Source organism: Rhinatrema bivittatum, chromosome 14 (genome assembly GCF_901001135.1).
Source record: "Rhinatrema bivittatum chromosome 14, aRhiBiv1.1, whole genome shotgun sequence".
Lineage (NCBI taxonomy): Eukaryota > Metazoa > Chordata > Amphibia > Gymnophiona > Rhinatrematidae > Rhinatrema > Rhinatrema bivittatum.
In genome coordinates this window covers 34,802,409-34,817,968 of record NC_042628.1, presented here as the reverse complement: position 1 = coordinate 34,817,968, position 15,560 = coordinate 34,802,409, and the positions used below count along the sequence as shown (strand labels likewise).

Genomic DNA, 15,560 nt, shown 5'->3' with positions numbered 1-15,560 from the left:
TATATATAGTTCATGCATATTTATTGTAGCTACCTGAAAACCAACCCCGTTAGCTGTGTCTCCAGGACAGGGTCGGGAATCACTGCCTGATGTGCCCTATAATGTCCTCTGCTCCAGCCACTGACTTGTTGTACTGTTTTGCTACCTTGGGGTCATAAATCTGATTATCCAAGCATTGCTGACCTGATTAGTGCACATTAGTATCTCACCATTTGTTCTTTTGCATTACACTTTTCTGCACAGAAATAAAGGTTAACAAGTAAAACCAAAACAAAATATATATATATATATATATATATATATATATATATATATATATATATATATATATAAAAGATGATACCTTTGTATTGGACTAACTTGATATATTTCTTGCCTTAGCTTTTGAGAGCTAATCTATTCCTCAGGTCAGAACTGAATGCAGCCACATTTCTTTACACTTTTGTTGCATTAAATCTTACTTGTTAAACTCTTAGCCACCCTTAGAGCTTTTTTATGTTAACTCATTTGTGTGTCTCATCTGGAATGTTCACCCTGTTGCAGATCTTGGTATCATCTGCAAAAAAGACAAACTTTCCCTATCCAACACTCCACGTACCTGATGAAAGGAGCGTATCTCCCGAAAATTAGTCAAGAAATGGGTTGTTAGTCTAATAAAGACGTAGTATATTTTTTTTGTTTATTGACCTATATTTTTACTAGTTCCACATAAACTCTCTCTGTAAATCTTGTCATCTATTTGTGGCCCTTGTCCAACCCGTTTTTTGGTGAACACAAATTTTTTCAATATTTCTGCTTTTCCCTTGTGACACTCTACACATTTCCTTCTCCCTTTTCTCCTTTACAATCCGCTGCATGTCTTCCTTTCCTTAACATATCTAAAAAAAACTGTTGGCACCTTTTTTGTCCACCATTAGTACCTTTGCTATCCTGACTACTTTCTCCTTATCCTTCAGCCTTTCCAAATATTTTTCTTGTTCTCCTTTCTGAGATCCCTTGTAACTTTTGAATGCTATCTCTTTTGAAAACCATACTGATCTATTTTTCCTTACTTTTATTTACTTTGCTTATATATAATACATATATATATATATATATATATATATATATATATAGATAGATAGATTTTGCCCCAGCAGTTTCCTCTAGCTCAAGGGGGTAGGGGGGAGCAACTCTGGTTTTCAGGAAATTCACAACGAATAAGTATGCCATACATTCCTCATCTAGCATGAGAGGTGTGGTGTTAAATGGAGGCTGAGTTTAAGGGACATGCACTCAAACGCATTCCAATCTCACTCTAGTCCAGAGGTGGCCAGCTCTGGTCCTCAAGAACCACAAACAGGCCAGGTTTTCAGACTATCCACCATGCATATGCATGAGATACATTTGCAGGCACCGCCCTCCACTGTCTGCAAATATATTCCATTCATATTCATTACGGATATCCTGAAAACCAGGCTTATTTGTGGCCCTGGAGGACCAGAATCGGCCATCCCATCAAGGCTCTCGTTTGTTCCTAACACACCAAGGACAAACAAACTTGGACTGGCTCAAAAGGTTTAAATCTTTAATGAATGCTATGGTCGCGAATAAAAGAAAGGTTGCTTAAAAACACTTTAGTCAGAATTAAAAAAACAAAACAAAACACAAAAATAATGAAAATACAGCTATACATAAAAAATAAAATATTAAAGAACAGCAGCAGCGTTGTGGAAGCCTGCTGTGTCTGTCTCTGGCCCCAATAGACCCCTTTCTCTGCTCCTTACTAAGCCTGGTCCTAGCTAAATGGGCCCAGGTTTCTGCCATATTGCTTCTTATTATGGAAGGACTCCATTTCTCTCTAAGCGTCTCTTCCTGGGTTTCCTTCCAAAGACATCTCCGGCAGCTTACCACATACTCCCAAAACGTCCTCTCTCCCACAGCCTGGGGCAAAGTCTCTGCATCCCTAACTCATGCGTCTCCTCTGCCCTGCAGTTAGAGGCACTAGAACCTGGCAGAGGGGGGTACAGCGTGCTTGCCAGGAGAGGTTTGGGGGTGTCATATTTACTGCTTGACTCTTGACATCCAAGGGTTTCTACAGCAGGTTGTCAATTCCAGAGAAACAATATTACCGACAGTATGAGGGTTTTTTTTTGTTTTTTTTAAATGATAGGCCGATTTTCTTCCCATCAGTAAGAGTCTGGCGACTGAGGAGAAAGGGGGGGATCTACCCCTTGGAGATTTTGCTGAATGGGAAAAGGGGGCCTGGGAAATTTTGTGATGTTTCCTGGGGGGTGGGGGTGTTTCTTCCAAGCTTTCTTCACTGCCACATAAATACTTGGACAAACTTATTTGCCTGTGGCCCAGAGCATCTCACTTATGGCTCCTGTCCAACATCAGGACCTGGAAGAGAGACGCCACTAGCCCTCCTAACCACTCAAATTTACAGGTCTCTTACAGACAATTACAGACCTAACGGACAGGGCCCATTGTCTCCTGCTGTTTTTACAGGAGGCCTGTAAATTTTACAAGTGGTTGGCAACCTTGCTTTATAGTTTACCTACCTCTGACTCAAGAGATTTTTTTAAACCAGGGATAGGCAACTCTGGTCCTTGAGTGGCGCCAATAAGTCACATTTTCAGAATATTCACAACGAATATGCAGGAGATAAATATTTGCCTACCCTGTCTCCAGAGTATGCAAATATATCTCATGCATATTCATCGTGACTATCCTGAGAACCAGACCCCGTTTGTGGATTGGAGGTGCCTGCTGCTGTTTTCAGCCCAGCAGCAGTGCTGGGGGGGAGGGGGGGGGTGTAAAGTGATGGATGCTAATTCTTTTCCATCACTGACTCGTCTTATGCCCTGCTTTTCCTGCTCAGCAGCACCAGCATGGGATTAGTCCTGCTTTTGTCAATTCAAAATATGCTTAACAAAAAAACCAGGACTCGTTCCAAGTGTTGATGATAGCTTTGAGTTGGCTAGTAAGTCTGCAATAGTTATCATATCCTTCATCTGTCTTTAGGTTCTGGGACCTGTGCCTATGTCTAACCGCAAGCCCATTTCTACCTAGTCTGGCCTATTAGGAATGACAAGCAACTCGGCTGAACATCTTCTGGAAATGATAGCAGAGTAGGCATATCTGGGTAAGCTGAGTCTTTCTACTTGACCACCAGTGTTGTCTTCTGCGTTTTTACTGGTCTCCTCCCCAACTTCCCTGTTGCTCCCCTTAAAAATGAACCTCTAAAAGGCACCAGTTTGTACTATTGCTGCTCCGGTCATGCCTGCCTTCCCTTACTTGCCCAAACTGTACCTCGTCTGGTCTTTCGAGGATATGAGCTGACTAGGACCATCACATGTGCCTCTAAGGGTTGTTCAAGAGAAGGGAGAGGGCTTTGGTTTCACAGAGTATATCAGAGGAAGGATTTAAGTTCTCCTATGGTATGGTAGATCAGAGAACGAGGAGGTAGGTAAAGTCTCAGACGCTAGACCAGAGGAAGGAGAAATGGCTGAGAGCTGAAGAACAGAGGGGCTCAGACCCTTATTCCCTAATTATAGTTCGAGGATAGGTTTGTCCACAGCTGGTCATGAGAAAGGGTTAAGATTACCTAAGGATGGGGAAGAGTTGTGGGGACTTTGTGTCAAGTGGATTTTCAGAAATTATCCCAGAGAAGAGCCAGCTAGAGACGGACCTGTGATCACATTCTCTGTGCAAGCAGATAGAATTTCACAGGGTGAGGCAGGCATCAGGCCTTTGAGGAGATGTGCTCAGACTCTTGCTGGTGGGGGGGTCTGACACCCTTTCCTATCGAGGCAATCACGCTCCCAAGTATGCTGTGAGATTTCAGCAGGCTTCTTCTCCACATTGCTTTACGACAATCCCACTCTTCTCTACATTAGCTACCTCTAGATGAAGTTTACTGGTATCGCCTTCATTAATATTAGACCTGGCCCATTATCACTAAGTGAGTTCTCAGGTGAGCAGAGGAAACTACAGCCTCCTCCCATCAGTGGGTTTGCAAGGCAGGCTGGACCTTACAATATTATAAAAGGGAAATCTCGCTCTCCTTTTAAACTGAAGGGAAGGGACTGCCACGGAATGCTATAGGGGACTGGACAGATTATACAAGGACTGGACTTCATCTTCTTCTAGAAATAGAAGGCAGGTGCCTACAGAGGAGTAGATGGTCTATGGAAGACTTTATTCAGCTACCAGTCCAGATACCATCCAGTCCTTGCTCAGCACTATTTTGTTAAAAGTAGAAATCCGAGAAGCAGCCTGAAAAATCCATTTTTGGTGGGGAAGGGGCAGAGGAGGAGGGGGATGGTCCTCTTGGGCTCAGAAGTTGTTCTCCAGTTCCTCTTTGTTCATTAATTCTCTGGTGGGTGAGTACAGAATGTGCTCTGGGCTCTGGGGTAGTAGATTACTCTCATTGAGCCGTCGTATCCTATAGCTCTCATAGTGGATGTAGTGGGTGATGTCTTTCAAATCCTGCAGGTTGGTCCTGAGAGACGAAAAGCAGAAACAAAGAAAAGGGCGTCACGGAGAGAGGATTTTGCTAATAACAAGATATTAACTGAATATGTTAGGCCTCAAACCGTGGCGCCCTCTGAGATATGTTCATCCTGAATGGGACCAGTAGGTGTTGCTATTGACCAATGGCTAGGACTCCCTCCCAGAAGGGTATGGCTGCTATGCACCTGTAGTGCTCCCAGCCCCTGCCAGCACAAAAGGAGGAGCCAAGAATCAAAATCCGATCTCCTGTCTGGTTGCACGTGTGCTAGGGGTGTGCATTTATTTTTAAACAAAATGAAAAACATGACAAACCCTCACAATTCATTTAATTTAAAAACAAATGAAAGGAAAACCTCCTTAAATTACATTTTTTAAATTAGCTTTTGTTTGAGAAACTAAATGAAAAAAACAAACAAACATGAAATACCACCACCTTCCCCTAAGCATCCCCAACACACCTAATGGTCTACATTTACCTCTTCCATAGGGGTTTCTAATGAAAAAAGGGGCAGAGGTGATTGCCAGTCAAAATTGGCAATGGCGCCATTTTGTTGTATGGCAGTACGCTCTATGGCCATAGAAGGTGCCGGTGCTATTTCCAACGGAGTCCGTGAGGAAGGAACCACTGGGCATTGCCCCTGCCCCTTTCTTCATTGGAGAGCCCCGTGAAAGTGGTTAGTGTGGTCCAGAAGGGAATTGTGGGGACAATTTCTTTTTTTTTTTTTTCAAATTTAATGTTTCTTTCAGTTCAGCAAGCAATATAAAATGAAACAAACATTAGAAGAACCAAAACCCAAATAAATAAACCCCCTCAAAATGGAACCTCTCTATCGAAACAATTTGTTTTTTCTCTGCACATTCCACTAGGTCAACGGACTGCCCAATTTAAGATAATTTAATCTGCATAAAAGCATTTCCCCTAGACCTCAGGATCCAGTTATATATTATACTGTGAATGGTAATGGGGTTAGGTTAAGCAGAATAAAAAAAAAAAAAAGGATTTTGAGGAGCATCAGAATTGGTAAAGATGATTTCTTTTTTTCATTTCATCATTCCCAAACCACAACTGTAATGACGGAAGCTTTAAAAAAGTGAGAGGGATCCATACCCAGAAACAGACTAGCCTTTGATTAGCTGATGCTTTCATCATTGACCTAACACACAAATTCATTTTGTGATAACTAGCTGAGAAGACAGCAAGGCAAAGTTTTGTTACTATCTGTCTTGACCACACCAAACTACTTTTTCTACTATTCAAAAGGCACGTTTTGCAGACTCATCTTCAGAGAGCCACAGTATGTGGGTGTAGTATTCAGTAATTGTTAAAGGAGAACCATTGATTTGTCCTCAACCTACTTTAGGCTCTTGAAGGCTAACACCATCAAGAATGATGAGAACCCTACAACGGCATTTAACTAGAAATGCGACATTGTGGAAAGCCCAGATAAGCAGTGGAATGAAGGAAGTCCAACTGCTGAATGCGGAGAGGATGGAAGGGGGCAGATAACGCAAGGAATGGGTAGCGCAAATGATGCTGGACAGAACAAAACCCCCACCATCTTGAACAACGTCTAGTAATCCAACTTCTGTCTTCCCCTGCACAAGGTAGGTCCCCCATGAGTGGGGAGAGGGCTGTCTCACAACCTGCTCATCTGATCGGTGTTGCATGATACCAAAATAAACCGCATGCAGACGAGTACTTACCTGATGAGCAAATCTCTCAGGTTTGCAAACTCACAGTGCGCCACATTCTCCACTGCAAAGAGAAAACAGAACAAGAAAGGAACTGAGTGTTTTCAACGAGGAGAGATTCGTAGGGGGGCCTGGGTGATAGACCCTTGCCAAACAGAGCATTTTAGGGATCTGATTTAGAAAAGGATGTTTCCATTGGCGCCAAACAGAGGGAAACACTTCAGAAGTACGACCTCTAGGCCTGTAGCCATTCAGCAGGAACTGTGTGGCACTTTGTGCCCATTCCTTCACAATGCACCATACTGGACTTCTCCTGACTCAGCCTCTGATTACAAGAGCTGCCACATTGGTGCAGAATTTACCACAGATACATTTATCTGCAGATAATGCACCCTTTGCATAAAACAAGGCATTGGAGACAAATTGTACAGGATACTTTATTAGATAATTTGTGCAGTCATTGTCAATCTAGGAAGGGCTTAATCTTAAATTTATTTACCATATGCTGAGACTCTTGCAACTGTACACACATTTAAATGAGAAAAGGAAGTTAATATGCATGATGAGAAAACAGAATGGGAACAAATGGAAGAAAAATTTGCAAAAAAATATCGCAACTAGTACTGAAAATACATAAAGGTCTTTTAGAGATGGCATCTTACTCTGGCTAGATTGAGGACAATTTTTCCGACTGTCTCCAGTAAATACTGGAGGAAATGTAGGAACCATGGCACACACATGGTGGCAGCGTCCAAAAGTGAAGTCCTTCCATCAGAAGATTGCATTTACTATAGGGGGCAATATCCTATGGGATCTAAGTGCAGAATTGACCATCAGGGTTAGAAACTATTGCACAATGAGTTCATTTTTCCTTTTCTTTTTTTATGGCAGCAAGGTGCACGATTTGGAAAGAAGTAATCGCACCACCAGTGCATGTGTGGCTTCGTAACCCATGGGAGATGCAGAACACGGAACTGATCATGGCCAGGTGAAGGAATAGAAACAGCGGGGAAGAGTAATTTAATTGTGAAGACGGTATTTCTTAATGCCACATGCTTTAATGTCTTGAGATGTTATTCAGTACTATGCCATCCACTTCCGTTATTTGTGTTTGATATTCACATACATGTTATGTGTTATATGCTGTACATTGCTTTGGGCATGCTACACACATTTGAATGAAAAAATAAATAATAATTTTCAAGAAGTCTATGGGAAAATGTAGGCGTGCTGCGGGCGTAATGTCATTTCTTGAGCTTATATTTGTGCAAGGAACCTTTTACCCTTTTTGGTTTTGTTTTTTTAAATGCTTTAGTTATGCTTTGCTATATTGGGCTAATTTATTTCTACAGCTTTGCACAAAAAAAAAATCACTCTAAATAGCTTTACAGGCAAGGCATGACAACTAACATCTATAGGATGTCTTTATAAATGATAAAAGTAACCATACTTGTGGACTGCTAATTGCAAATCAGATATACTTCTGACATGTTTCAGCCCAGCGGTGAGTATAATGAGTCACTCAAAATGCTTCTTTTTGTATTCATTTTTCTTACATAGGCAAATAAAACTGAAAAATGGATATGGAGGAACTGGATATCTTTAAAGGCTGGCAAGTCAAGCGCTGGTGGTGTTTTGGATTGACTATTCCAAGGCTGCAGAAAAGTGCCGCTATCAGAAGTATATCTGATTTGCAATTAGCAGTCCACAAGTATGGTTACTTTTATCATTTATAAAGACATCCTATAGATGTTAGTTGTCATGTCTTGCCTGTAAAGCTATTTAGAGTGATTTTTTTTTTGTGCAAAGCTGTAGAAATAAGTTACCCAATATAGCAAAGCATAACTAAAGCATTTTAAAAAAACCAAAAAGGGTAAAAGGTTCCTCACACAAATATAAGCTCAAGAAATGACATTATGCCCGCAGTACGTCTCCGTTTTCCTGTAGACTTTAAGGATATCCAGCTCCTCCAGATACATTTTTCAATTTTATTTGCACATATAAGAACAATTTATACAAAAAGGAGCCTTTTGAGAGGGACCCATGTGATTATACTCACCTACTGCTGGGTGCTGAAACATGTCAGAAGTGTATCTGATTTGCAATTAGTGGTTCATAATATGATGCTCACTTTTATCATTTAAAAAGACATCCTATTTGTCATGTCAGGTGTCTAAAGCTATTTAGAATGATTTTTTTTTGTGTGTGCAAAGGTGTATCAGTTTTTCACTCTAATTTATTGATACCCATTTCTATTGCGCGGATCCCAAATGCTTGCCCTAATATTATACGACTCTGTGCAATTCATGGTTTTCTGACAAATCAATGAAGAACCTGCGTTAAATTAGAAAGAAATGAACTGCTACACTCAGTGGCATAGCAAGAGTCTCCGGCGCCCGGGGGCCAGTGCATTTGTGTGCCTCTCCAGTGCCCCCCCGCCCATCCTTCTTGTACTAATGCTTAAGGTCACAGAAATCAGTGGCATCTCTGGACAGAAGAATTTGGTGGGGGAGCCACCTCCACAGCATTGCCCCCTGCTTTAAAATTGACTATAACAAAAAGTCTTAATAAGAAAGTCCAAAGGATCTTCTGCATAATTTAAAAAAAGCTGATTAGTTTCACACTTCTATTAAAACTACTATTAAAATTATTTGATAGCTTCATTCAACTAATTCTATATGGCTATGAGAGTGAAGTCTGGAATGTATACAGGAAGGAAAATGATGTCAATATAAATCCTGCACCTCCAGTTCTGTAACTCACTGTGCATCCACAGAAATTCCCCCAAACAATGGAGCTTGGATGTTTCCCTTACAGCTCATCGTACAAAAAGATATTTTCAAATTCTGGTGTCACCTCACAGTAACAGCAGCACAAACACCTTCCACTGCCAGGCACATTGTGAACTAACACAAAACCATGCAAAAAAGACACTCAAAATGTATATAGCAAGACTATCATAAAGTAACAGTAGTAACACCAAAGACTCAAACAACAATAACCCTACCTGTGAAAAAGCACAGGCAAATATTTCACTGGGTCCCAGAATACCAATACACCACCTACTGAGGAAACAAAACAAACCCGATTGCTATAGATCCCTACACAACAACATGCTAGCGGAATCTCTCATCATGGTCACATGCACAGAGCAGAGACAGACCCTCACCAAATACAAAATAAAGGATCACAAATTAGCTAAAAACTGAAATGGAAACCCCAAGAAGCCAGATTCTGCATGTAACAATGGAAAAACAGAACCAGCATTCCTCATAAAACAAATAAAATCAAGAAACATAAAGCATCAATTATAATAGTAAAACCATACTAATAAAAGAATATTTTAAATCTACTGATAAATAGAATAATTTCTATTAATTAAAATCATATACATTTTTTAAAAATTTCCCAAGCACCAATAAAATATTTCAAAACAGTACATATCTCAAAACAACACACAATAATTAAAACTGGGAACTCAATATCCAGTCACCCTGAGATTGTCGAGGATTAGGAGGTTAGGGGAGCACACAAACTTTATCCTCTCTCACACATACTCACATGTCCATTCTCTCTCACACATACACTGTCACATACACACACATACATGCTCTTATACCCACCAGAACCTCTCTCTCTCTCTCTCTCAGACACAGACACACTCTGGGGATATAAGACCCTCTCCCTCTCCCCCTCCCACAAGCTCTTACTCCCCTGGATACTCTCTCACACACACACGCTCTCACTCTCACTGGCTCCCTCACATATACACACACACAGGCAAGCTCCCTCACACTCACAGACCCCCAGTCAGGCTCCCATTCATTCTCTCTCACACACACAGAGCCCCAGGCAGGCAGCAATTAATTCTCACACAGAAAGACTCCAGGAAGACACCCATTCATTCTCACACATACAGGCACACAATCTCTCAACTCACTCTCACTCACACACATACATACACACACACTCAACAGGCCTTCAGCCTCTCTCTCACCTCTGGGCCTCCTATTCTCGGGCCGCCGCAACGTGGGACCCACGGCGGCCCATAATTGCTGCTCCTCTTCTGTACGCAGCCAAAGTTCCTCCTGTTTCCTGCCTGTGCAGCTCCGGCAACATTTTTCTTCTGGGGCCGCGCCGGCAGGAAGGAGGAGCACCTGCAGGTTTGGATATGACCTTTTTCTTTGGGCCGTGGTGAGATGAGCTCCTCCTCAGCCCTGCTGATCTTCCTGCTGTGTGTGTCCGGCCACTGGCTACACTGGGTCAGACCAAAGCTCTATCTGTAGCAAGGGATGAGTAGAAGGACCGGGCATGGAAGGGTGCCTTTTATAAGTGAAAATATTTATCTAAATCCTTTTACTGATCATTATGTATGCTTTGTAATAGTGCTATATTTATGTTCTCATTTAAATGTATCTGAAACAATTTTCTAGATCTAGGAAATTGCATAATTTAAAACCCATTCTTTTAAGACCATTTCTAGTGGACAGAATCCCTTATTCACCTCCAGCCTCCAGGGCAGCTAGTTATAGGCCCATTTCTACCTCGAGACATTTTAGGACACATGATGGGATCTCATGGCCTACAATGAACAAAAGCAAAGCAGGTCTTCTCTCTTCTTCTTACTGAACTGCAAGAATGTTTTTGTAACCCATGCTGTAGTTACACAATGTTAGGTTCCAAGAAAGAGATCTAGGCATCATAGTGGATAATACATTAACATCGTCGGTTCAGTGTGCTGCGGCAGTAAAAAATGCAAACATAATGTTAGGAATTATTAGAAAGGGAATGGTGAATAAAACGGAAAATGTCATAATGCCTCTGTATCACTCCATGGTGAGACTGCATCTTGTGTACTGTGTACAATTCTGGTCGCCGCATCTCAAAAAAGATACAATCGCAATGGAGAAGGTACAGAGAAGGGCAACCAAAATGATAAGGGGAATGGAACAGCTCCCCTATGAGGAAAGACTAAAGAGGTTAGGACTTTTTCAGCTTGGAGAAGAGATAGCTGAGGGGGGATATGATAGAGGTGTTTAAAATCATGAGCGGTCTAGAACGGGTAGATGTGAATCGGTTATTTACTCTTTCAGATAATAGAAAGACTAGGGGGCACTCCATGAAGTTAGCATGTGGCACATTTAACACTAAATTGGAATATTTTTCACTCATTGTGCAATTAAGCTCTGGAATTTGTTGCCAGAGGATGTGATTAGTGCAGTTAGTATAGCCGGGTTTAAAAAAGGTTTGGATAAGTTCTTGGAGAAGTCCATTTACTGCTATTAATCAAGTTGACTTAGGGAATAGCCACTGATATTTACTGGCATCAATAGCATGGGATCTACTTAGTGTTTGAGTACTTGCCAGGTATGTATAGCCTGGATTGGCCACTGTTGGAAACAGGATGCTGGACCCTTGCTCTGACCAGTATGGCAATTTCTTATGTAATACAGATGAAAAACAATTTTTATTTGAAGTAAAATAGGGACAACCTTACCAAATGAAACACAACCAGTACCCCACCAGTATCAGAAAATAAGGTGCAAATCACACATAACAGGGAGCAGACATGAAATCTTAGCAACCTAATGCAGGATCCTGCCCTCAGACTGTGAAGGAGTGCAGCACCACACATATCAGGGAATATCACCAGGTCCTGGTGGGGTCTTAGCTTCTCATTCAGCACATGTAGACATATAAGTTTAATATTTATTGCCTGGCTGTCATTGTGGGAGTAAGTTTCACATAGCCCACTTATGTACAATGTGTGGGTTTTCTGCCTAAGTTTCAAAAGGAAAGTATATGCGTCTACTGCCGAGGGTACAAAGCACCTGTGTGGTAATTATTTATAAGGAAAGTAACACGCGTAGACTTGAATTCACAAGAAACTGCTGCTGCTTGTGTCCTAAGGCAAATCACTTCACCCTCTAACACACCCCAGGTACAAACTTAGGGTCCGATTTACTAAGGCAGGAGTGGCCAACTTGTGGCTCAGGAGCCACGTGTAGCTCTTTCATGTGCAAAATGTGGCTCTTGCTCTCATGTTCCCATGGCAACTGCTGCAGAAGGGATGGGCTGGGACAGGAAGCACACACAGCCAGAGCCTTTGAGCTCCCTGCTCCAGCCTTTCCTCCCAATGCTGCTGACTGCAGTGGAAACGGGAGGCAGGGGCTGGAGGACAAGAAGGGAGGGGGTGAGGCTGGAGCTGACAGGGCCTTTTTCAAGGGAAAGGAAGCTCTGGAATGAGGGGCCATGGGATGAGGCTGAAAGGAGCAATCTAAGGAAACATTTCTTTACAGGGAGGGTGGTGGATGCATTGGAGGAGGTAGTGACCAGGACAGTTTCTGAATTCAAGAAAGCATAGGACAAGCACAGGGGGATCTCTGAGAGGAGTTGTAGGGACTGCAGAACTGAGCAGTTGGTGTGGATGGGCAGACTACATAGGCCGTATAGTTACTTTCTGCTGTCACGTTTTCATGGTTGCCAACCGGTTCTAGATTTGTCCAACAAGGTTGATTCAGGCCTGGGTTTGCCCCACTGCATGCTTTTCCTTAGGGAAATCAGTTCCTACATTTATATATTATTTATTTATTAATTGGATTCATTACCCACCTGTTTTAAATACGAAATTTACCCGAAGTGGTTTATAGCATATAATACATTAAGGGGCGGATTTTCAGCGCCCTGCTCGCCTAAATCCGCCCAAAACCGGGCGGATTTCGGCGAGCAGGGCCCTGCGCGCCGGTAAGCCTATTTTACATAGGCCTACCGGCGCGCGCAGACCCCGGGACTCGCGTACGTCCCGGGGTTTTCGGAGGGGGGCGTGTCGGGGGCGCGGGCCCGGTCGACGCGGCGTTTCGGGGGCGTGTCGGCCGCGTTTTGGGGGCGGGTACGGGGCGTGGCTACGGCCCGGGGGCGTGGCCGCGCCCTCCGTACCCGCCCCCAGGTCGCGGCCCGGCGCGCAGCAGGCCCGCTGGCGCGCGGGGATTTACGTCTCCCTCCGGGAGGCGTAAATCCCCCGACAACGGTAAGGGGGGGGTGTAGACAGGGCCGGGGGGGGGGTGGGTTAGGTAGGGGAAGGGAGGGTAAGGTGAGGGGAGGGCAAAGGAAAGTTCCCTCCGAGGCCGCTCCGATTTCGGAGCGGCCTTGGAGGGAACGGGGGGAGGCAGCGCGGCTCGGCGCGCGCAGGCTATACAAAATCGATAGCCTTGCGCGCGCCGATCCAGGATTTTAGTGGATACGCGCGGCTCCGCGCGTATCTACTAAAATCCAGCGTACTTTTGCTTGAGTCTGATGCGCAAGCAAAAGTAGGCTGTTCGCGCGCCTCTTAAAATCTACCCCTAAATAAGCAGAGTTAACTGCAGCTTCCCAATAAGAAAAATATAAACAAATTAGAATAGCAGCAAAAAGAAAAAAAATCACATTCTAATTTGGCAATAAAAAAGGTGGGCCCAGGATTGGCAACCCTAGGTATCAGGTAGCTGGATAAGTTTGTCCCACTAATTTAGCCGCTCTCCACCTGGCTGAATATTGACCTCAATGTGTTTCAAAGCAGATACATTTGTAAAGAAGGCTACTGACCACCAGAGGGCAGCAGAACTCCTTTGTGCTGATGAAGCCCATGACCAATGGTCAATCAGGCAGGTTGGGCTGAGAGCTGGCCTGGCGCAGAACCTTATTCCATCAAGAAAACGCTCTTCCACGTATACAGAGGTGCTTCTAGCACCATATGGACTGGATTTAAAGTTTCTGGAGGCAGACTAAGAGAGCCATGCTTAGATTACCAGTTCTGATTTAAAGCTCCTTGTCCCTCCTGCTAAGCTCAAGACAGATGAAGGAGCCAAGAATCTATTCACATCTTTGCTGGAAAGGAACCAAGATGCAGCATAGTGCTTGGAAAGCACCGGGTCAGAAAAATTGGGTGAATGCATCAGGCATGCTTACATAATATCTGTCTGCACACCAAGACGGCAAGCTTGTGTGTACACAGAGATGATGCATTTATGATTGTGTAGACACATGGTAAGTGCATACTGGTTTGGGCTATGCACAAGCCTGAATATGTACTTATGGATGCATGTGGGAGCTACATACAGGCATGTGCATGAACAGAAACCATGTGCATATATATTCTGACCCTTTATAGCAGAGAGATGAAGAAGAACCTGAGGGAATGAAAGAGAGAAATGGGAGAGGGTTGGAGAAAAAGAATCTGAAACGAAGGAAGAGAAAGAAGAAGAGAGAGCAGAAGCGAATATGTTAGGAATGAGCCAAATAGGAATAGAAAACAAAATGGAGAAAATCAAAATGTCTCTAATTCATCCATGATGCCACCACACCTTGAATACGGTGCGCAGTTCTGGTGGCGCCATCTCAGAAAAGACATAGCGGGACTAGAAAAGGTGCAGAGGAGGGTGACAAAAAATGATAAAGGGAATGGAACTGCTTCTCTGTGATGAGAGGCTACACAGGTTAGTTAGGCCTCTTCAGCTTGGAAAAGAGATGGCTAAAATGGAACATGCTAGAAATTTTTAAAATTATGAATGGAGTGGAACAGGTAAATAAAGGACAGCTATTTAGCCTTTCAAATCTAAATAACCCTGTGGCTTCAGACTAAGAGGGATTGTTCCATCTTTTTAAGAGGAACTGAGATAGCATTATTGTGGATTTTAGCTCCCCCTTGTGGGAGCCTGAGATGGTGTTGTCTCCGAGTATATAAACCCCTGCCATCATCTTAAATTGTGGATTTTTCAGTTGTCCCTCCTAGGGGCAGCATGTCCCTCTACTGCTCCAATTCTATTTATTTTCCTTAGGAAAGGAGCCTTGTGCCTCTAGAATGGAGACCTGGGAGAAGAAAAGAAGATAGGCAACTAATAATATAGCGGTAAATTATCAATGGCTGTTAGAAACTCTGTGGGTAAGCTTGGGGGAAAGGGGGTTATATGGGTAAAATGGCTGAATTCACCTAAGTGGATTTCCAGTAGACTAAAAAATGTGCATATATTCACAACAGCTAGCCGGGTAAGTCCATGTCCATGCCATTGTCTCTGTCCCTATCCCCTTCCTCCAACTCAACTACACCTCAAAATGGCCACTTTTACCAGCAGAAAAAGGGGGAATGCTAAGGCTTTGTTGTAAAACTTACTCCTGGAGATCTTGAAAGCATACGGGCAAGCTGCTGAAATCAAGCTGTATTTTGGTTACACTTGTAAGTTAGTCAACACTCATTTACCTCCTGCATTCTATAATGTAGCCCCTGGGCTACCCGGTGAAGGCCCCTTGTGGTAGTGCCTCTGAGCAAGTAGCAGTGATGTTCGTGTCTATGTTCGACAGCGCCAAACAGTCTGGGTAAGAGGATAACTATTAGCCTG

At 43.2% G+C, this 15,560-nt stretch overlaps 1 protein-coding gene across 8 annotated transcripts in view; it reads right to left on the bottom strand.

The window, feature by feature from the left end:
* Nucleotides 1–1,545: 1,545 nt before the first annotated feature.
* Nucleotides 1,546–15,560, bottom strand: part of SEPTIN12 (septin 12) — a 168,278-nt gene continuing 154,263 nt past the window's right edge. For all 8 annotated transcript variants that reach the window (XM_029576145.1, XM_029576142.1, XM_029576146.1 and 5 more), the window contains 2 exons: nt 6,202–6,253; nt 1,546–4,486 (listed from right to left, as the gene is read on the bottom strand). In XM_029576145.1, coding sequence (XP_029432005.1) covers nt 4,321–4,486; nt 6,202–6,253 — 218 coding nt within the window. In that variant the 3' untranslated portion in view covers nt 1,546–4,320. The remainder of the gene's footprint in view (nt 4,487–6,201; nt 6,254–15,560) is intronic.